General features: G+C 45.3%; 1 protein-coding gene across 1 annotated transcript in view; it reads left to right on the forward strand.

The window, feature by feature from the left end:
- Window positions 1-586: 586 nt before the first annotated feature.
- The window catches only part of LOC138258044 (indolethylamine N-methyltransferase-like), a 29,437-nt gene continuing 5,471 nt past the window's right edge, over window positions 587-24,552 (forward strand). The window contains exons 1-2 of the mRNA XM_069205913.1: window positions 587-779; window positions 15,471-15,678. Of these exons, the coding sequence (XP_069062014.1) occupies window positions 632-779; window positions 15,471-15,678 (356 nt within the window). The 5' untranslated portion in view covers window positions 587-631. The remainder of the gene's footprint in view (window positions 780-15,470; window positions 15,679-24,552) is intronic.

Raw genomic sequence — 24,552 nt, forward strand, 5'->3', positions numbered from 1 at the left:
CACCATCTTCTGGCGATTTCCTACGATGGAACTCCTTCTCTGCTCTTACCTCCTTCCCCAGGTCCTTTCTTCTCCTCATCAATAGTGCTGACCTCTTTGGATCACTGATGCGACTTCGGTCTTTTGACCCTCATTGCTGTTATGCTTCGATGCATCGTCATACACCCTGTTTTGAACACTTGAACTGTATGTTTGATGCAGGAGCCCCCTCCCCTCCGACTGGCTTTTCCCTTCCTAGTAATGGCCTTCCTGGTTCTCCCATAGGGACAGGGGCTCCAGTCCTCTCATTGTGTAAAGGGTCAAATGTAATTTCCGTATATTTCAGCACCACATATGTACAATGTTATTTGTGTTTTCTTCAAAAGTCGCCACAAATGTTTATTTTTACCTCTGTAGTATTGTGAAACAAAAAAAAAAGATGTTAAATGTGACCCTGGGTTTAGTAAACATCATGAATGCCAATTATTTGTTCAGTTCCTGTCAACAAATGAAAAAACGAATTTGGAATGAGTTTTAAATCAAATGCATATAAACTTCTGTCTGTTTGTTCAAAATCTACAATTTAGATATTTCACTATAAGAATGGGTTCACACATTGGCAAAGAAGAGTTTGGCTAGTGCTGTTACTGACATGGCATCTTTTTCAAGTCAGAAGGAGCTCCAAGATCGCTACTTTGATGCCAGGACTATGATGATGCAGTTTACTGCAGAGGGATCTGACTTCCTGAAAGACACAATTGATGATTTATTTCCACTGCTGAACAAAACCTTCTCTGTGGGTATGTAATACTTCTCTTTCAATAAATCATCAACTTTCTATCTCCTGTGGGTACTGGTGTTCCTTCCTGCACAAAAACAATTCTGCCTGCAATGCATGCTCCCATGCTCTATGACAAAAGGGAGGGTCTGCATTGGCACTGGCCATCTACTGGTGCAGCCACACAGGGAGAGAGAGCAGGAATGTGCCATATCCTTGTAAATACAGTGTATTTATGCTGTCTCCACTTGACACAGTGCAGCTCAGAAAATAGTCTTGCTAATCTGACCCATTTGATAATCTGACCCATTCTATCATCATAATGCAAGGATTTAACTGTGCCTCTACTTGGTGTACTTGCATGAAACTCAGGGCCTCATTACAAGGATGTGACAAAGCATCCCTGTACTTTCCTCTGTGCTGGCGCGTAAACTGCACATAAACAATTAATAATGTTGTTTCCTCTTTCTGTGTGTGCTGCAGAATGCAGCACTCATATGAAGAGGAAAAAATAGGAAGAAATAATGTTATTTCTCCCCGTTCGGCCACTTTAATACCACCACGGAGGTGGTGTTGGAATCTGACGTATTACCAGCCTTGTAAATCTGAAAATGCATCAAATGATGTCAGGTTTCATGGGTCCACCCACAGCAACACTCATGGAACGGCCCTTTCAAGGAGGCCATATTTACAAGGCCAAGAAAAGCCACACAAGGTAGCGTTGCATGGCCTTGTAAATAAGGGCGGCACACTGCAATACCAGAGTGTTAAAAAATGATGCTCCATTGGCGCAGTGTGCCACTAGGGGCTTATAAGTAAGGATCTCAATATTTAAAGAGTGAGATAAATATGGGCTGACAAATGCTATGAAGATTTGTGATAAGGCACTAAAGTTGTTAGCAAGTCAGATTTTTTCAACCCTAATTGAAAATGAGTAGCCCCTTGACTGATCTGGATAAACCTTCATGTACCGTGCATGTTTACGAAAGGGTATCAGATTTGTTAAGAAGTGGACCCTTTTGTGATGCCCCCTTTCAACTCTGACCCCTTTAATGGATAATCACAAATTTGTTAGAAGCAGCCAAGCATGCACATTTTAACTCTAACTTTATAACCAAAACTATCTATCTATCTATCTATCTATCTATCTATCTATCTATCTATCTATCTATCTATCTATCTATCTATCTATCTATCTATCTATCTATCTATCTATCTATCTATCTATCTATCTATCTATCTATCTATCTATCTAACTATCTATCTAGATATAGAGCCTGATTTAGAGTTGGACGGAGGGGTTACTCCATCACAACATTGAGAGATATCTTGTCCGCCAAAATAAATATCCCACTATATCCTATGGGATTTATATTTCAGCAGGCGGGATATCGGCCGTCCTTGTGACAGCGTAACCCTTTAGCCAAACTGTCAATCAGCCCCACAGATTTAAATATATCTATATCTATAAATTCACTGAAAAAAACAAAGGTTTAAGTTTAACATGTACTAAAGTTACCAGTAGTAACTTAACTTCCCGAATACTGAAACATAGTAAAGTTGGATTTTTTGTCTAAGTTAGACTTTTGGTCTAACTTCATCTTTGTCAATTCTGAAAAGTAGTAAAGTTAGACTTTTGGTCTAAGTTAGACTTTTGGTCTAACCTTACCTTTGTGAAGAAGGCCATATATTTTCTCCAGATGCTGCAGCTGTTACCGACAAGTCACAGCCAAAATGTATGCACAATAAATGTTAAAGTTTAACACACAAAAGACACTAGCACACTGACAATTATTAAAACACAGAAATTCGCTAAAAGTTAAAGTGCAGTTATGTATAGGTTTGCTTAAAAATCTGGTGCAGTGAACAGCATTCAATGGGTACTATCATGTTCAAAAAAGAAGAAGAGGTTCTAAAAAATATACTTCACCCACTTTTGTGGCATCACTAATGACAGGTAACTTTATCCCATCCTGGCTAGTTAGTACAGCCAGGATGATAGCACGTTGGAGAGAGCGTTTGATTGAGCAACACTGAAGGCATTGCAGCTATGGCTCTTATGTATTACTTACATCAGAGCATTCCAAATTGATGAAACGTGTTTTACTAGCTGGCAACCTGCCTGATGCACTTATGCAATCACTGCTGATAACCCTGCATGGGTGTTAAAACACTAAGGCCATGATTTATACATGGTGGTGCGCCAAAAGTAGGAGCTCCATATTTACAGGAATACGGCACACCCCTGTGTTTACCCCTGTGCCAGCTCTGCATTTAGCTGCCTGCGCCAAAGCAGACATCCTTGCACCATAGTGCAAGGGTGTCTGCGTTGAGGGGATAGATTGTTTATGTTCTGGAAGGTGTCCCTTCCTGCACATTAACATTCGACTATGGTGATTTGGCACTTCTATGTGTGCTGCAAAATGCAGCACACATAGAAGTACCAAAGCATAATTTTGGAATAATTGTTTATGTGTACGAATGGACATCTTCCTGCATATAAGCAATCATCCATAGTAGTTTGCTTCTTCTATGTGTGCTGTAGGATATAGCACACATAGAAAAAGCAAAAAATGAGGGGAAGTAAAATCAATCCTCCTCGGGTTGTCACAATAATGCCACCCCTGGGGTGGGGTTATTTTTTGGTGCTTCCACAGATTTACTCCTTCTCGTAAATCTGGGGAAGCATTAAAGCAATGGGTGTTGTGGTGAAACGCCTACTGCAACACCCACTGTCTCCTTTTAACTCCTGCTTTGAGCCGAAAAAGATGACTCAAAGAAATCTCTAAGATTTCTTTGCACCATTTTTCAGCCCCCTAATAGGAGAAAAACCCCTCTACATACATTATGCCTGGCACAGGCATAATGTAGTGCAAAGGATTACAAAGTGGTGCAATCCATGAATTGTGCCACTTTGTAAATTTGGTGCTGTGATTTTGGCCTCATTGGGCCACATTAGCATAAACAAAATGATGCTAATGTGGCACAAGGAGGTGCTTGGGGCTCTTAAATCTGCTTCTAATAGTATTAGTAGCTATGGATTATTTCCATTGAACATAAGAAGCTCAAAAGGTTGGAGACTGTGGTGTAGATGAGCAGTTTACTCTAAATAATAATAATAATAAAATAGCAATATCTTTGTGTGTACAGATTTCAGAAATCAGACCCATGCTCCATCATGCCATGTGCAGAAAAAATATTCTCTGCAAGATTTTATCTGACTCCTAACATGTTTGCCCCTGCCATCAAAGCTCAGTGGGGAGTTGTAGCAAGGTGACAGTATTATGTGATATGACTGGGGGTCTTACCAGGTTATACTAACATGTTACCCAGAAGTGGACATCACATTCACACTCATAAACCTTATCTCAGTTCTGGTAAAGTGGCAAAGAGCCATCAGGCTACTTGGAGGAATATGTGTTTTCAAGATGGCACAGGCCACCCGCCACGGTACACTCCAACTGGCCCACCCCTGGAGGTGTGGTCAGCCTACGGGGAGTGTCCACCTCCTGACTAGCTAATTTTCCCATCTACCCATCTCAAAAGGTGCCTGGGGCTGGGGTAGGTTTTGTCCTCAAGTCGGGAACAAATTCCTTTGTCCAGCAGTGGCAGTGCAGATTTTGAAGCTCACTGCCATGATGGGTCTAATCACTAGCCATTATGGCAGGGTGGAGGTACAACCTCCTTCTGGCACAGGCCTTTGATCCGATCTCTGTGAGTGGACCATACTCCCGAGCATGTGGTCAGTACTCCTTCTTAGCAGCAAACTCTCAGGAAAGCCCACCAAGGCAGGCGAAAACTGGCAACTCGGTGGGCATCCTCTGAGGATGCCACATGGGTACACAGTAGGTAAGCCTGGGTACATGAATCGTGTTATACTACCCTCTCCCGGAACCCACCCATCAATATCACCGACACTGGCACAGCTGCCCGCAACCTCAGGCAATGGATCAACGACAGTGCCAACACTCTCGCCCTGATCAAAAATCCTTCCAACAGATGCACCGACAGAAAGGCCTTCTGGTTCACCGCTGACCTCCAAGAATCTAAGAAAACATGCCGAAGACCCGAAAAGAAGTGGTGCCAAGATCAGACACTGGACAACCACACAGCCTTCAAGTACGCCATCCGCAGACACCACCAACTCATCCGAACTGCCAAGAGAGCCGCCTTCAAAGAACGCATCGACAACAATGCACACAGCCACAAGGCACTCTTCAACATAGTGAAAGAGCTCTCCAACTTCGGCTCCAATGTCAACAACATGCCGCCATCACAAGACCTCTGCGACTCCCTAGCCACCTTCTTTTACTGCAAGATCGCAGACATCCATGAGCCTTCTGCTCTCCTGGACCCACGTCAACGACAACAACACCATCAAAATATTGAACACCATCCACTCTGGCTCACTATCTGACCCCTGCCCTCACCACATCTACAACAAATCAAGCTCTGTCATCGCACCCCAACTTTGGAAGATGATCAACAGTTCCTTTGAGTCCGCCACCTTCCGGGAGAGGTGAAAACATGCCGAGATCAACACCCTCCACAAGAAACCCAAGGCGGACCCAAAGGACCTCAAGAGCTTCTGGCCCATCTCCCTTCCCCCCTTCCCCCCTTCCCAGCAAAGGTCACAGAGAAAATTGTCAACAAACAACTGACACATTTCCTCGAGGAAAACAACACTCTGGACCCATCCCAATCCGGATTCCCCAGCAACCACACCACCGAAACTGCCCTCATCGCCGCCACTGACGACATCAAAACCATACTGGGCAACGGCGAAACCCCAGCTCTCATCCTCCTGGAACTCTCAGCCACGTTCAAAACCATCTGCCACCACACCCTAAGCACAAGCCTCAGCGAAGCAGGGATCCGCGACAGAGCCCTGGACTGGATCACCTCCTTTGTCACCGGCAGAACTCAGAGAGTCCGCCTCCCTCCATTCCGCTCTGAAGCCATCAAAATCATATGCAGCCTTCCCCAAGGTTCTTCCCTCAGCCTGACCCTCTTCAACGTCTACATGGCTCCGTTCACTAACATTGCCTGATCTCACAACCTTAACATCATTTCATACGCCGATGACACTCAGCTGATCCTCTACCTCACCAAGGACACCACCAAGACCAACCTCTATGAAGGAATGAAGGCCATCGCCAAATGAATGAAGAACATCTACCTGCAACTGAATTCCAACAAGACTGAGGTCCTCATCTTTGGCTCCACCCTCTCCACACAGGACGACTCCTGGTGATGTGCCTCACTGGGAACTGCAGCGAAACCCACCGACCATGCACGCAACCTGGGATTCATCCTGGACTCTTCACTGTCTATGACCCAGCAAGTCAACGCCATCTCCTCCTCCTGCTTCATCACCCTCCGCATGCTTCAGAAAATCTACAAATGGATCCCCACTGAAACCAGAAGAACAGTCGCCCAAGCCCTCGTAAGCAGCAAACTGGACTACGGCAATGCCCTCTACACAGGAACCATGGCCAAACTCTAGAAAAAACTGCAACACATCCAGAACGCCTCCACACTCCACAACCTGGACATTTCTGCCACTGCTACATCACAGCCCACCTGAGAGACCTACATTGGCTCCACATTAACAAGAGAATCACCTTCAAACTCCTCACCCACGCTCACAAGTCACTGCACAATACCAGACCAGAATACCTCAACAGACAGCTCTCCTTCTACACCCCGACCTGACAGCTTCACTCCGTCGACCTTGCCCTCGCCACCATCCCACGCATCTGCAGAACAACCACTGGCGGCAGATCGTTCTCGCACCTTGCCGCCAAGACCTGGAACACTCTTCCCACCCACCTGCGTCACACCAAGAACCTCCTTACCTTCAGGGGACATCTCAAGACATGGATGTGCGAACAGTAGAAGCCCCCCTCAGCGCCTTAAGACCCTCACGGGTGAGTAGTGTGCTTTACAAATTCCCTGACTGATTGATTGATTGAAAAGCATGGTGTTTTGGTTGGGCCATCATGGAGCTGGACTTCTGGGGTTTGCCCGTAGAGGAAGGAAACCAGCAACTATTGCTTGGACTGCATGGATGAAAGGTGTGACGAACAAGTGCTATGATACTAGAGAAGTAGCACAAAAAGTGAGAGAAAAGCAGTATAAGTATTACTGTAGAGATAACAGCAAACTGAAGGGCGGTCCGCATAAAATGTTTAAAATAACAGTCCTATGGACAGCCAGTCACTTGCCGTAGTGTTACATTTTTAATGCTACCACTGGGCCAAATAAGCTTGCACATGCATGTCCAAACTTAACACAATGCACCTTGCCTCTTTGGCTATCGATGGCTGTAATTAGGGCTCACTGACCTGTGCTATTGGCAGTGAGAGGGCCTTTGCCTGCGCCTGTCATGTCAGCCTGCGTGTGCACATAAGGACATGGCTGCTGTCCTATAGTTTTAGAGGTAGTGCAGGGGTGCTGCACTAAAGTTTCTCTGGGAGGGTTGGGATGTTTTTCTGACTTAGATTCTCCACAGAGAGGTACTTTTACCTTTGGAAATCCAGTTGTGGTAGCTATTGACTCCATGGATACAGACTCCACCGTAGGAGAGGTGCATAAGGAGGCCCATGCAGCAGTACACAAAGGGATCCCAGGCCGCCGGAGAACCTCTCAGGAAGCTGTGCATCGCAGGAGGAGTGCTTGGGGCCCGGAGCTGCACAGTGCACGAAGAACTTCGTGGAAGGATGTCAACAAGCCTTGGCAACTGCAAAACATGCGGTGTTCAGGGGTACTGTCTTGCATGGGGAGTCTAGCTCTTACCTCCACCAAAGTTGGACAGTAGGACGTTAGGACATTTGGGACCACTTCAGTCCACCACCCATGAAGCTTTATCCATGCACTTTGTCAGGAGAGGGGACCCAAGTCACCTGTCATCTTTGCATAGGGGTGCCTGCTGAAGCAGGGAAGTGACTCCTTCACTTCAAGGGAGATTCCTTCATTCTTCTGGTGCAAGCTGAAGACAGTCTGTCCTTGGAGGATGCACAACCTGGAGACAGTTGCAGTTGCTGGCAAGAGCTGAAGATACAATTTTACAGAAGTCGTCTTTGCTTTTTTGTTGCAGTTTATAGAGTTCCTGGAGGATCCAGATGCAGTTTCATCGGTAAGAAGATGAAGTAAAGGATGCAGAGCATTCCTGCTGGAGTCTTGCAATCCAAATCTGAAGAACCACCCAAAGGAGAAACCCTAATTAGCCCTGAAATGGGGAACTGGTCACCTAAACAGGTAAGCACCTATCAGGGGAGGGCTATGATGTCACCTGCTGGCACTGGCCACTCAGGTGCTCCCAGAGTTCCCTACTTTTAATCCAGGATGGCAAAACTCAGGGACCCTCTGGAGGAGCTATAAGCACCACCCCTGGGGTGGTAATGGACGGGGGAGTGGTCACTCCCCTTTCCGTTGTCCAATTTTGCACCAGAGCAGGAACTGGAGGTCCCTGAACTGGTGTAGATTAGATTATACAAGGAGGGAACCATATGTGCCCTTCAAAGCATTTCTAGAGGCTCTGGTAGGCTACCCCTCCCAAGCCTGTAATGCCTATTTCCAAAGGGAGAGGGTGTAACACCCCTATCCCAAATTAAATCCTTTGTTCTGCCTTCCTGGGCTTGGGATGCTCAGGCAACAGGAGGGCAGAAACCTGTCTGAGAGGTGGCAGCAACTGGAGCTGCCTGGAAAACCTCAGATGGCTGTAATGGCAGTACAAGGGGTCCTCCAAGGAGCCCCCAGAGTGCATGGAATCATACAATCAATGCTTGCAAAAGCCTTGGGGTATGATTCCAACATGTTTGATTTCAAACATGGCCATATTCTGAGTTACCATTGTGGAGCTGGAAATAGTCAGTGACCTATGTCCAGTGCACTCGTAAAATGGCGTCCCTGTACTCACGAGGTCTGGGAAAATGGTCCTGGAGGTTGTGGGAGCACCTCTGCTAGTGCAGATGTGCCCTCACACACAGGTACTCTGCACCCTGCCTTCAGGGCTAGAAGGCCTGCTATAGGGATGACTAATAAGTGACCTGGTGCAGATTGCAAACCTGTAGAAGCCTTTGTATGGCCTTCCTATGGGAGGCAAAAGAAATGGCAAAAGAAATGCTGCAGCCCGTAGGGATCCCCTGGAATCCCAAAGCTTTGGGCATCTAGGTACCATATACTAGGGACCTATAAGAGGGCACCAGGATGGCAATTATGAGTGGAATTCTGTGTTAACAGCATCCAAAAAACAAATTTAGAGGGAGAGAGCATAACTACTGGAGTCCTGGTTAGCAGGGTCCCAGAAGGCACAGTCAAACACACTGACAAACAGGCCAAAAGTTGGGGGTAACCATGCTAGAAAGAAGCTACTTTTCTACATAACCCGGCCCCCAAAACAAAGGACAATAAGGCTTACCTTGGCCATTTGAGCCTTTATTATCTGAGTGGTGGTAAGTGGAGAGTAGATATGCAATAGAGTGGTTACTCCCTTTATCACCCACTGTATGTTCCCTTCCCTGTGGGGAGTTGAACCTCCCTCTTTGGCGAAGTTTAGCTAGAGAACAGTGCAAGTGTGAACTCTGAGATTCCTTATTTTTAAGGTTATGAAAAAGTTTTAGAGTGGGGCAGGATGACTGTCCCAGGGATCCTATGTCAGGACGGGGTTGCTGTCCTAAGGATTGTAATGCTAGACAGGGATGCTGTCTTAGCAAGGCTAGAGCAGGGCAAACAGTTTGTCCCCATGGCTCTAAGAGGGGACAGGGTTGCTGTCTCTCTTGGAGTTGAGCAGGGCAGGGTTGCTGTCCCAAAGGACAGGGCTGCTGTTTCTCTGGGAGGGAAGGGATGCTTTTCTGACTTAGATTCTCCAGAGAGAGGTACTTTTACCTCTGGAAGTCCAGCTGTGAAGCTATTGATTCCCTGGATACAGGTTCCACCCTAGGAGGGGTGTCTCCCACCACAGGAATGATATCCTTTGTGGTAGAGTGGGAAGGGGATATTTGAAACCTTTTTTTACCTGTGGTGCGAGAAGGATCCTAAGGCTTCAGGGCTCCTTCTCTTCTTTGCTTTTTAATCTCACCTGACATCAAAGGAAGCAATTCATTGGGGAAGCCCAACATGGATTCATGGGTTATAAACTCTACTTCAGCCCAACCTGAGGCCTCTAGGTCATTTCCTAGGAGACAGTCTACAGGTAAACTAGATGAAACCACCACCTACTTAGGGCCAGTAGCTCCACCCCAACTAAGTTGCACTTGGCTTTTGCATCTGGATAAGTTTTGATGTAGCCACATGCTTAAACTTCCACAAGTAAAACATTGAGTTGTATTATTTCATGTATAACAAACAAAAGACTTTGATTTGCACATTTGTTTTTTGTCACTACCTTCACCTTTTAGCAACTTGCCTAACAGCAATTTACTTGTGACTCTTTACTTTTTGATTTCAACATAGATTTGTTCTCAGATTTTAACACTGAGATGTAAGAGGATGCATCTTTCAATTTCTTAGCAACAGTTATGGACCTTTCTCATGTAGGTTCACAATGCATATTTATTTTTCTTGAATTGTAAGACTTCTAGTATGGTTATTCAATTGATCACGTATGATTTCATCATGCAAATCGTTAAACTTTCATGATGCTGCTAGCACCTGCAAACGTCCTACATACTGTTCTATAGTTTCACATGATTGTTAACCTCTCAACCTCTAATATGACATTTCATTTTTGCTATATTGATCACTTAAGGCTTTGATAACCTCCTCATTTACATCCTCCTCATTTTCATCACTGGATTATTGGGGGATGATACCATTTTTAAACACTTCCTACCCTCTGTACCCAAATTATGTTTGAGTAATGCCAATTTACAATTGGGGACACAAATATCACCACCAATTACCCCTAAATATGCTTCAAAACTGCGCCTCCAATCTTCCCACAACATCATTGGATGCTCAGAATGTTGCAGAAACAGTGATGGCACAATACAGATGCTACAGTACACAATCACTTGCACACATGTCCAATACAAATAGTTAAAATAATAAACTTCCTTCTACTTGCTAGAAGAAGTATGGGCCCTCATTATGACTTTGGCAATCTCAGAGCAAGACACCAAAGCCATGGGTGCCAGAAGACCGCCACAATACACAATATATACACCAGACACCAAAATAAAGTAAGCAATTAGATATAGGATAGTGCAAACAATAGGAAATGCTATAAAATGCAATGGGAGAAAATAAGTCTAGGGGCAACACAAACCATATACTAAGAAAGTGGAATGCAAATCGCAAATTCCCCCCTAGACAAGTGTAGCGTGTAGAGAATCGCTGGGAGAGTAAGAAAACCACACAGGTGAGTAAAATACCCCACCCTGGAGCCCAGGAAATTAGGAATAAAGTACTGCAAGTTTCCTTAGGACACACTACAAGTAGTGATTAGAGTTATTGCAAGAACCAAGCAAGACTGCAAACAACAAATGGTGGATTCCTGGACCTCAAGACCTGCAAAGAAAGAAGACCAAGTCCAGAAGTCTGAAGAAGTTCCAGGAAGGACAGGAGCCCCTGCCAACCTAGAAGAGGGTGCAAAAGAAGAGTCCCCTGTTGGACGAAGACTGCAGAAATGCACCAAAGGAAGATGGCTGCGGGTTCCTGCATGATGCAATGAATGTCCCACAAAGAGATGTTTGATGCAGGCGAGTTTCGGGGCTGGATTCGTCCAACAAGCCTTGGTTCAAACAAAGTCGTAGATTGCGTCAAAGTGGTGCTGCCTGGACCCAGGAGGGACCTGACTGAGGAGGCAGAGGGGGATCCCAACACTGGAGGGAACCCACATATGACCATGGAGCACCCACAGAGGTCCCAGGACAACGGGACAAAGAAGGTGCACATTGCGGTTGTTGCAGCACTACAAAAGAAGGTCCCACGCCACCGGAGGACAACTCAGCGGTTGAGCGTCACAGGATAGGGTGCTGGGGACCTGGGCCCGGGTGTGCACAAAGGATTCTTGAAAATAGTGCACAGAGGCCTCAGGAGGTGAAGATGACATTGTGCACAGGGGTACTGTCGCTAACAGGAAGGCAAGCTCTTACCTCCTCCAAATTTGGACAGCAGGACCTTAGGACATTCTGTGTCAAAGGGGTCCACCACCTGTGTTCCAAGGAGCATGCTTGTCGCCAGGAGAGGAGTACAAGAGAACTGGTCATCGCCTCAGAAGGTGCGTGCAAGAGCAGGGAAGTGACTCCGTCACTCCAAGGAAGATTTCTTTGGTCCTTCTAGTGCAGGGTGAAGAAAGGGAGGCCCCACAGCGTACACACCGTGGAAACTGTTGCAATTGCTGGCTGGAGTTGAAGTTGCAGAGGAAAAGTAGCCCTACTGGATACCTTATGCTGTTACAGCAGTTCCTGGAGCAGTCTGCGGTCGATCCAAGGTCAGAGGATGAAGTAGTAGTTGCAGAGGATTCCTGCTGGAATCTTACAAGAAGAATCTGAAGAGAAACCCTAAAGCAGAGGACCCTAAATAGCCCTGAGAGGGGATTGGCTATTTTATCAGGTATAGGCCTATCAGGCGGGGTCTCTGAAATCACCTGCTGGCACTGGCCACTCAGAGGCCTCCAGAGTGTCCCCACACCTTGGAAAACAAGATGGCTGAAGTCTGAGACACACTGGAGGAGCTCTGGGCACCACCCCTGGGGTGGTGATGGACGGGGGAGTGGTCACTCCCCTTTCCTTTGTCCAGTTTCAGCCAGAGCAGAGTATGGGGGTCCCTGAGCCAGTGTAGATGGGCTTATGCAAGGAGGGCACCATTGTGCCCTTCAAAGCATTTCTAGAGGCTGGGGGAGGCTACCCCTCCCAAGCCTGTAACACCTATTTCCAGAGGGAGAGGGTGTAACACCCTCCTCCCAAATGAAATGCTTTGTTCTGCCTTCCTAAAACTGAACTGCTCAGACCCCAGGAGGGCGGCAGAACCCTGTCTGTGAGGTGGCAGCAGCTGTAGCTGCAGTGCAAGCCCCAGAGAGCTGGTTTGGCAGGACTGGGGTCCATGGTGGAGCCCCCAGGATGCATGGAATTGGCTCCCCAATACCAGATATTGGAATGGGGGGACAATTCCATGATCTTACACGGCCATATTCGTGGTTACCATTGTGAAGCTACATATAGGTATTGACCTGTATGTAGTGCACACGTGTAATGGCGTCCCCGCATTCACATTGTCCAGGGAATTAGCCCTGGACTGTGTGGGGGCACATTGCTAGTGCACGGGTGCCCTCACACTTAGTAACTTTGCACCTAGCCTTCAGTAAACGAAGGTTAGATATATAGGTGACTTATAAGTTACTTAACTGCAGTGAAAATGGCTGTGAAATAATGTGTGCACTATTTCACGCAGCTGTAGTGGCAGTCCTGTGAAAGGGTTTGTGTGAGTTCCTTATGGGTGTCAAAAGAAATGCTGCAGCCCATAAGAATCTCCTGGAGCCCCAATGCCCTAGGTACCTAGGTACCATATAATGTGGACTTATGAGGGGAGCCCAGTGTGCCAATTGAAATTGGTAATTGAAGTCACTAGCCTATAGTGACAAATTTAAAAACAGAGAGAGCATAAGCACTGAGGTTCTGAGTAGCAGAACATCAGTGACACAGTTAAGTAGTATTCACAACACACACATTAGGCCACAAACTATGAGCACTGGGGTCCTGACCAGCAGGATCCCAGTGAGACAGGCAAAAACATACTGACATACAGATAAAAATGGGGGTAATATGCCAAGAAAGATGGTTCTTTCCTACACTTCCTCCTGCCATAATATAGTTACTGCTGGGTTTCTGGCACATTTAGGGCGGATATACGGCAGTAGCCATGCTGGTGGTCGAGGCACCTGGGTGGTGCTACCACCTGCAACGCCACACCAGAAGGAATGCTGCCAGACGTGTAACTCTAGGAGGGTCAGCTGATTGCTGAGAGTGGTGGGGGGGCCGTCTACCAGTGACAGGGAAGGATTAGCCTTTCACCAGTAGCCCTACCTCCATAGCTTTCGTGGCAGTGCTACCACCACGGAAACCATGGCGGTAGGCCGGCTCATAATGCCGCCAGCGGTCTTCTAAGGACAGCTGGGTCGTAGATGAACATATCCGGCCTGATGGTTCATGAGTGGAGATGTGGCGGGTTGGCTGCGCCCAATCCCCCAGACTCATAATGTGGCGGTATACACGGCCAGTCTGTTGGCTGTGATACTGCCACATTAACCCTGGTGGTGAAAAGAGCGCCAGGGTCAAAATGAGGGCCATAGGGCCATATGTACGAACACTTTTTCCCATAGACACAGAATGGGTAAAAACCTTTGCTACATCTGGCCCATAGTCTCTTATCTATTGCTGCTAATCTGATTTTTTAAGTCCTTTCTCTATTATTGAAGCATAAATGCCAAAAGTGTAGTCCTTTGTCTGTTTTCTTGCTTTGGACTCCTCCCAGGTAGTATTTCTCCTCTTCACAGCTGGTTTGCAGCCTGTATGGCTTCTGGTTTCATTATAATAAGCTATCAAGCTGCCTAGTGAGAAGGCGTTCTGCTGTGTAAGTTCCATAATCCTCTCATGGAAAGACGTCCAGCAGAGATAATTGGCCATGTGCTTCATGCACTGTTGTTTACGATTCAGGCTCTCGGATGAGAACATTGCCTTTTTAGCAAAGTTATTGCAGTTTCAATTCAGCAATGTTTTTATAATTGCACACATCTAATAAGCACTAGAATGAAAGTGCAAGGAGGGCTGAATCTAAACATTCCAATAGGTCACATCCATAATGATCAGGTTTGAGCAGGTCTTGGCAATTTATGTTTTGTCCTCAATAAGCTTCACTGCAGCTCCGTCCCAGTCGCTGACCCCGCATTTACAGAAAGACCTTTCCCTTTCAATTAACTGCCTCCTCTAAATCCACTGTGTAGATTCTGGCATATTTGGTTGCACAACGTCTTGACAGTAGACAGGGTTCAGATTTTCAACCACTTATCACCAGTGAAGGAATCCATCCACAACAAATTAGTGCATATGTTATTCTTTATTATGAGAAGATACGTCACCTACAATGGAACCTCACAATATAACAGCTTCACTGTTTTCCCTTGAGCTCCACAGAACACATGGAACTCCACAAGTATATTCTACTCTTAAGGCTACCCCAACATGAGAATACAACAGTTACGGTTTTCTTTTGAGGCTTAGCAAGTAGAATTGAACCCTGTATTCTGGGCCTGTGTATTTTTCTCCATTCCATAGGAAATCAATTGTAATCCCCACAACTATATCCTGGGAATACCTTCTAGGGGCCTTAAAGGTATTATTATTGCAACATATTTTGGGATAAAATGTGCTTCGTTTGCTTCGTTAAAACAATATTTGGGTTTGGCAAGATGACATTTTCCAGAAATCTCAAACACACCTCTCCCAATATACTCACTAGTTTTCAGTGGCATTTCCATTTTCATTTGATAGTCAGGTCTACTGCATTTTCTATAGATATACATTTCCAATGCTCAGTTCTTTTCCAGACCCTTATCTACAATTACATTTTGATGTTTTTTCTCAAAGTTTTGGAATAATGCACGCCATGAGAGTAATGTACAGCTGAAAAGAGAATACATGAGTGAGATCTCAAAATATGTTTCAAATTACTTTCTTCACAAGTTGACCAATAATTGTATTTCTCTTACTAGGTGATATCAAAGGTGAAGTGTTGATTCAGATGTCCATTGGGATTTACTTTCCCTACATTCTTCCAGCCTGTGAACCTTTCAGAGATATCTATGTTGGCGGCTCAACTGATAAATGCATCACAGAGTTAGAGAAATGGAGGAAAAATGCCCCTGACGCTGTTGACTTCAGCTATGCCGCAAAGGTTGCTTATAAGGAACAAAGCAATAGGTAACTGGTGTATTCAAAATAACTGCTCACATTCACACTGATTGTCTCCAAGACTGAAGTACACAAGTCAAGATATCACAAACAGATCACAAATCAAGAGTTCTCTGCCTCTACTCTTGGCCAATTCATCAAGGGCAGGTTTGAAAATCTCACACAACCTGTGTATTATTTTCTGTACTTTGCCACCTTTATATGCTTTTAACACTTGGGTCTCAGGACATGGTTCTACATTTTAATATATTGTTTTGGTAACTCTTACTCAACACGTTTTGCACTATGTTACATTAAGACAGATTAGCATTCTTGGTGTATATTTGTATTTACCAAATAAACATCCACTCACCCATCACCATGCCACACCTGGTACTTGTCTCTGACAATTTTTACATTAGATTGGATACTTTATGACTTCATAGAGTTGGACCTGGCCAGAGCAATTTAGGTGCTCACTATGCTGTGAAGCTAAGATTATACATGTTTAATCAAAATGCTGCCTTTGAACACAACATCATCATCAATTGATACTCTTAGCTCACACATGCACAAAGCTCCTCTAAGAACTAAACAAAGATAGAAGATTTAGGAAAGACGAGTCTTTGTTTTATATCTATCAGGGTGGGGATTTTACTTAGAAACAGCTTCAAGCAATGATACACCTAGGACTATCTAGTAAATACAGCCCCACACAGTGCAAACAGCATGCCGAGGTAGATGACCTGGGGGTAGGTGGGAGTCACACCATGAATTAGCATGTGATCTAGTGTCCAAGACTTGTGAAATATGTCTACTATGAGAAAGGTGTCTATTTATTCCTGCATAAAAAACAATCTTGCTTGTAACAAAGACACTCTTTCACCATGGCCTAAGGGTGCCAGCATTGGCGCTAGGTAGCCGCAAGTCCTCCAGCACAGGGAGACAAAATAAATGTGCCATATCTTAGCAGATATGTGTTTCTAGAAAACAAGGAAAAATACCAAAGTTAAGGAGGGACCAGTTGTATAGGTATTTATTCACAAACAATGGTACCTCTTACAACATGTAAAAAGAGAAACATATGCATAGGAATTAAATCAGACCTGTGAATTAGACAGGCATATACTTATTCTCAAAAAATACTAACCATTGTACGGGAGTAACACATCAGACATGAAAAAGAAAAACAATCAATGCAGTCAATTAAAAGATTAAGGGCTTGAATTAGAGTTTGAGAGATGAGACGGATATCCCATCTGCCATGATCTCATTATAGCCTATGGAGATTGTAATACGGTGGAGGGGATATCGGTCATGTTTGTGATGGATAATCCATCTGCAAAACTCTAAATCAGGCCCTTAGGCTTACAAATTTAACAGAAAAACACAAATGTTTGCATCTAAGTTGCTAAGACTAAAGGACCATAGTATTTCTATTTGTAATGTCATCAAATTAGGGTTGATAGTGGGAACAAAGGAAAGACTCTTACTCAGGGATGCAATCTCTGTAGAAGAGTGTTGGTGTCTGGATAAATGAAAGAATGATAGTCAAATCATCAGGAATGTTAGTCTTAAGGGTCACTGTAGACGTTTTCAAGGATGCTACCAATGTCATCCTGGTAATACTTCTGGCGTGTCAGTCGGTCTCCTGGGCTGCTGAACCAATGGTGCCCCCTCCGCAGTCCCTATCTGGGGGGAGTCTGGCTTGTCGACTTCCTAAGAAAGTCTGAGAAGCTATATTGGTGGAAGTGCTTGGGCCTTCACCTGAGTCTGAATCATCAGAGGAATCAGCTGATATGTCTGAAAAATTCACTATGGCATTTTGTTTGTTATGCCCACCCCAGCGGCATGCTGAGTTTGAATTGTTATTCAACTTGTTGGAGTAAATGTCAGTGAGGTAAGGGTATGTCTTCTCCATTTTGTAATCATGAATGTTATTTATTGAATTTGTCGTATTTCACCTGGAGGAACATCATTTTTTTCTTCTATTTTTCTTCTTTCCTTTTCTCCTTTTTCTCTTTTGATTTTTCTATTTCTTTCATCCCCAGCGTTTATGAGCTTGTGTGGGTCACTTTGCTCTCAGGCATCATTCTCTGTCCTGATGATGATGCTGCAATTCTCCTAGGATCGAAACACAGTGGAGTAAACTACCATGACTCTACAATAAATAAATAAAAATTGAGGCGTTTATGATCATTGGTACTGTGCCTTTAATTATTTGGTTTGATTCTGTCACATGTGTAAGCCTGAGTATTTTGGTTGTTCGGACAAACGAAAGTACTTTCTGTCACATGTGTAAGCCTGAGTAATTTGGTTGTTCAGACAAACAAAAGTACTTTTACCATACCACAACGCACATCTGTAGGAAAGAAGCCTCTTTCTAGTTTGGTTACCCTCACTTTTGGCCTGTTTGTCAGTGTGTTTGACTGTGTTCACTGGAATCCTGCTAATCAGGACCCCAGTAGTTATGCTCTGTCCCTTAAATTATGTTTATTGCATGCAGACAACTCAGTATTTCACCCACGATTGGCATACTGCTGCCCCTGATAAGTCCCTAATGTATGGTAGTTAGGTACCCAGGGCAATGGGGTTCAAGGGGGTCCCTATGGGCTGCAGCATATCTTTTGCCACCCATAAGGAGCCCATGCAAAGGCTTCTGCAAGACTACCATTGCAGCCTTTGTGAAAAGGTGCATGCACCCTTTCACTGTTGTTTACACTACAACAGGCCACTATAAGTCACCCCTATAGCAGCGGCAGGGTGCAGAGTACCTGTGAGTGAGGGCAACCCTGCTCTAGCAGAGGTGCCTCCACAACCTCCAATACAATTTTCCCAGACTTCGTGAGTGCGGGAACACCATTTTATGTGTGTACTGGACGTAGGTCACTACCTGTGTCCAGCTACATAGTGGTAACTCTGAACATAGGCATGTTTTCTATCAAACATGTTGGAATCATACCCCAAGGCTTTTGCAAGCATTGGTTGTATGATTCCAAGCACTCTGGGGGCTCCTTAGAGGACCCCCAGTATTGCCATTACAGCCTTCTGAAGTTTTCCAGGCAGCCGCAGCTGCTGCCACCTCTCAGACAGGCTTTTGCCCTCCTTTTGGAAATAGGTGTTACAGGCTTGGGAGGGGTAGCCTGCCCAAGCCACTGGAAATGCTTTGCAGGGCACATTTGGTGCCCTCCTTGCATAATCCAGTCTACACCAGTTAAGGGATGCCCAGTCCCTGCTCTGGCACGATACTGGACAGAGGAAAGAGGAGTGACCACTCCCCTGTCAATCACCACCCCAGAAGGGGTGCTCAAAGCTCCTTCAGAGGGTCCCTGGGTTTTGCCATTCTGGATTGCAAGTTGGCTGGGAGCACCTGAGTGGCCAGTGCCAGCAGGTGATGCCAGAGCCCTCCCCTGATAGCTGTTTAGCTGACCAATCCCCCTTTCATGGCAATTTAGGGTCTCTCTCTTGGGTGGTTCTTCAGATTCCGATTGCAAGACTCCAGCAGGAATCCTCTGAATCCTCTTTTTCACCTTCTCACCGAAGAATCTGCCTCTGGACCCTCCAGGAACTCTTCAAACCTCAACAAAGAAGAAAAGAAGGCTTCTGCAACATTGTAACTTCAGCTCCTGCCAGCAACTGTAACTGTTTCTAAGTCGGGCATCCTCAGAGGACATCCTGCACGAGAAAAGTGAAGGATTCTCCCTTGGAGTGAAGGAGTCACTCCACTGCTTCAGCAGGCACCTCACTGTATCGACGTCTGTTGGAGTGGGTCCCCTCTACTGACGAGTTGCATGGATCCTGCATCACAGGTTGCTGACTGAAGTGGTCCCGACGTCCTGACGTCCTACTGTCCAACTTTGGGGAAGGTAATAACTTGCCTCCGCCGGCAAGATATTGCACCGCATGTTTTTCAGTTGCCAAGGCTTGTTGTCATCCTTCCATGAAGTTCTTGGTGCACTGTGCAGCTCCGCCCCCCACCACTATATCCTGCACCGCACATCTTCCTGAGTGGTTCTCCGGCGGTGTGGGAGCCTTTGTCATAGTGTTGCATGGGCCTCCTTTTGCACTTCCTTTGTCCCTGTGCTGTGGGACTCCTGTGCATGCTGCTTGGTCTTCTGTGAGCTCTCTTAGTTGCTGAGAGCCCCCTCTGACTTCCACTCTGGGGTGGAGTCCACCTGGTCCTTTCTTGTCCTGGGCAGCGCCATTTTCTGCTAACCGCAAGCTTTGTGTGTGCCAAGGCTCATTGGCGGACTCCAGCGATGCAAACCAGTCTTCACCTCCATCTGGCGTGGGACATCACCTGCACCAACCAGGAAACCGCATCTGTCTTCTTGGGTGCAGTACTGACCGGTGGTTCTACTTTTGCACCTTCATCCGGGTTAGCAGGGGCTCCTGTTCTCCCTGGACTCTTCTGAGCTTTTTGGACTTAGTCCTCTTCTTCCACAAGTCTTCAGGTCCAGAAATACATTCTTGGTGTCTTGCTGTCTCTTCTGGTTTTGGCATAATCTTCTTTCTCATGTTTCTGTGTGCGGTGGGAAAGTTACTGTGTTTTACTCCTACTTTCCTGGGCTCTGGGCTGGGTCCTAGTACTTACCTTTGGTGTTTTCTAGTACTCCCAGCGACCCTCTACACACTAAACTTGCCTAGGTGGGAAACTGACTTTCGCATTCCACTATTTTAGTATATGGTTTGTGTTCCCCCTAGGCCCATTACAACCTATTGTGATTCTCACTAATTGCACGGTTTTCTAACTGTTTTGATGCACATTTCTGCATACTAGTGTATATAATGTGTGTAATATTTACCTCCTAAGGGAGTATAGTGTCTATGGTATTTTTCTTTCATGTGTATGAGTACTGTGTGACTACAGTGGCATTGCATGAGCTTTGCATGTCTCCTAGACAAGCCTTGGCTGCTCAGCTACAGCTACCTCTAGAGAGCCTGGCTTCTAGACACTGCCTACATTGCTCCAATGAGGGATAACTGGACCTGGTGTAAGGTGTAAGTGCCATAGGTACCCACTACAAACCAGGCAAGCATCCTACAACATTTTTTCATGGATATTCAAATATTGGGACTATGGTAATTGTGTCTTCTATCATTTTGTTTTATTGTGACAATTGTCTAAGCCTTAACATCTTCGCTGCAAGCATGCATGCTTTTCTGTTGAAGTTGTAAATTTAAATCATTTAATTGAGGGCATTGATTGTTTTCTTTTTTCATATCTGATGTAGGAAGTATTTTTAGAGAATAAATACATATGCGCGCCTATACAACTAAAAGTCTGATTGAATTCCTATGCATGTATTTCAGTCATTACATGTTGCAGTACAAGGCACCATTGTTTGTGAATAAATACCTTAGTAGAAACTGCACATTTCTTCTCTCTCATTTTAGCACAATGCTGTTACTTGGAGCTCAACAGCTCATTTTATAGGTGTGTTCCCACAGCAGTAGGTAGGTCTAGCTGTGGATAAAGGAGTTTATGGATATTTCCAAGGATAATGGCTTACATTGGCAGATCAGAATGAAAACCAGTACTGGAATTAGTTTAAAACCGTAAAGTCAGGCAAGTGGAGCTTTTTTCGTGTTTTAACACAGACATAGCAGAATAATTTGTAAACCTTGAGAGGGTGCATTAGCACTGGTTTGAAGAGATGCAGAACAGGATGCAATGGAAGACCAGGTCAGTGTACATACAGAATAGCAGGAGTATTGCAGAAAGTGTTTAAGGTTAGATAAAAAGTTGGCCGAAGGAGCATAATAATAATTCTTAAATAAGGGAAAGTCCTAAAATTTGAACTAGAATCCTGTGTTTGATACAGTATGCCACCTGACCAGTATTTGGGTACTTCCATCTGTGGTTTGCTGTAAGTGCATCCAAATACATCACACAGCAACAACAATGCAGGTAAAACAAGGTAGAACTATTGGCCTTACCATTGATTGTTAGCTAAAGTTTGTATTCATTATCAGATAAAGGAATAATAACTCAGAAACATCTGTACACATCAGTGTCTACTGCAATCTCTCTCTGCGTTTGTCACATAGACTCTTTTCCTTCACACATCTCTATATGCTGGTCCTCCATTTGCATTTCTCAGACTTCATCTCCGACCTGTGTATCACTGTATTTTCAGCCTCTCCTTCTTTGTATACCACCTTTCATCTCTTCAACTTCCTCACCCCCACACACAGTGTTCAATCTGCAAAACAATGCTCAGCAAGCATGGAGAAGATGGAAAACTGGTAGTAGAAACTAAGCTCATGCAGGTCAAGGACTTCCTGAGCTTTCCTAACTACATGCTGTCCCAGGCAATAGAGGGCCCATCGTCCTTGCTGATACCTCTGGGTGACCAAAAGTGGAGCTCTATAATGACCCAGAGGACAAAGGAGAGGGGACTTAATTTACAAGTATTGCCGCATTGCAGCAGTGATGCATCAAAATCACTGGCACTGCATTGTATAGGGTCCCAGGATTGGTCAGAAATACTGCTGCATCCAAGGGAAAGATACTGCAACACATCCTGCCAGAAAGTGACTTATTGCTGAAGTTGAGCTTAGAACTAGAGCAACTTCAGCAATGTGTCAAAAACACATAGGCGATGCATCAGTTCTGACTGATGCAAGTAGCCTATGTGTGGGGACCAATGTAATAGAGTACAAAATGGTGAAGAACTCACCGTTTACTCTATCTTTTATTGGTCCTGGATGTACAGCATGTGTGACATATTCATTGAATCTGCCATGTGAGTAGATGCAAGTATGTAGTGTTGTGTAAAGTGCCAAATAATGTGTTCCCTACCTTTTGTTTGTGCATACCTGTTGTGCTGTGGTATAAACTTGGCTGGACTTGGGGGCCCATTCCTATATGGAGATGTGACAATCCTGGTCTGGTGCAATGGTCCCAGGTTGGTCAAGGGGTTCTACAACATGATTATTACAGGCCTTCTACCGGTTGAGGGGATGTGATTGTATAAGTAACTGGTCAGATTCCTATTAAAAAGGCATTGCATCATTTCCTATGGCTGGTTTAAGGAGGTGTACAAATTGTGACGCATTCCAGGCTAAAAGTGATGCATCTCAAAAAAGCGGCACACATTGGAAAACGTACAAATATCACTGCATCACTCCTAAGTGAGTTTTTACAACGGAACGCCTACCCTGCTCACATTATAAACTGCATGGTGCAGCAGGTTCCAACACAGTTATACGTTGATGCAGGCCATCATAAACTGATGCATTGGGGCCAATTAATTGTTCTGAGAATGTGAGGTAAGAAGAAGCAGAGAATGCACCACCGCTGCATCAAACAAATGATGCAATGGTGGTGCAAGCTCCTTGTAAATATGCCCCAAGGTGTTTGGCACCAATTGTTGTTACACATCTCTCTAGTTTTCATATCAGTTTGCACCAATCTCATTCCCTCACCTTTACTGTTTTTAAAAATCCCTGCTTCCCCTCAGGCCCTCCCATTAAGTTTTACCCATTGACACTGATGGTACTTTCTTCCAGTCTTGCTTTGATTTGTGCCTGGAGTTTGATGAGACTGGATGACAGTCATTGGGAGGAACATAACAACAGGGACTGAGGGGAACAGAGTAACAGAACAACAGTAAAGGTGAAGGAACAAGGTCAGGTGGGAAGAGAGATGAATGTGCTAGATGTGAAACCCACTGCTGCCAGATACCTTTTCTCTAGAGTATTTACAGAGCTCTTTCTACTGTATCCCTGAATTGCAAGGACGATCGCAAATCCCTGTATGAGTGTGTACAAAGCTGGTTCTCTATATGGTGCACTAAAAAGTAGTACACAGTGCAGAGTCCAGTGGATCCCCGGTGAATGAAAACACACCTAAGGGGTTTAGCTCTGGGATGTAGCTTGCTTGAATTAGTTTGCCAAATGGTCCTACCCACCTTTACACCTCAGGCTCCTTGAGTGGAAAGAGGAGCTTTCAAGTTGTTGTCCGCTGATGAGTCTCTACTAGCCAGGCATACAGGACCCTGGACATTATGAATGTGGTGAGCAGGGTGACTTATAAGGCACAGGATTTTGGTTGTATTTGGTGGTGCAGGTGAAGGTCAAACAGTATGATGTGCACATGCTGCACAGGCCTAAGACAGACCACCTCCCTGCATAGCGCAGGGCTGGTGGCCTAGTGCTTGCTACCATTGCTTCCCGCTGCTGAGGTCCTAGCTCCTGTGAACCAAAGGCCTACCACAACCTATAAGGATTTTACCAGCTTTCGCTGCTGTTACCAATCTATGAATTTAGTTTTCAGGTATGCTGCTGCTCTCATCTGAGCTGTCAACTCAACTGCCTTCTTACATTTTATGTCAGGTTCCTTGCCAGTGCCCTCTCTCGTGTGGTAGGGAGGCTCTGGGCACAGTGAGGATGTTTTATGCTGTTCAAGTGATGTTTCAGTGTCATGTAGTGCACCGTGTAATGCTGTGTAATGTCATTTGAGACTTGATGGGCTTGAGGGGTTTATGCTGCAGGTTTGTAGAGGCCAAAGGGCTAGAGGCTGGGAACAGCAGGAGCAACAGTTAAGAAGCCTGCACCGGTGCTGCCTTCTTCCACAGGCCACGCTGCTGTGTAGTGCACACCCAACATGAGTCACGGCAGATTTGGTGAGTGAGAAATGGCACAAGAACACAGGACGCCAGGCACTATGGCTGAGCTACCACCTGATTGCACCTCCAGCACCTCCTGGCCTCAGTCCTCAACTACTTTGCTCCTCTTCTGTGATTCGATCCCAGGCGGCTACGTAAGCAGCTTACAGTGCTCTGATGCTGGGAGGGTCTACACAGTGGTCTTCACAGCAGGTTTGTAGGTGCCAAGGAGCCAAGAGTAGGCAAGCGTGAGGCTTAAACAGCTCCAGCTGCCAAGCGGTTTACAGACTGT

Source organism: Pleurodeles waltl, chromosome 2_1 (genome assembly GCF_031143425.1).
Source record: "Pleurodeles waltl isolate 20211129_DDA chromosome 2_1, aPleWal1.hap1.20221129, whole genome shotgun sequence".
NCBI lineage: Eukaryota > Metazoa > Chordata > Amphibia > Caudata > Salamandridae > Pleurodeles > Pleurodeles waltl.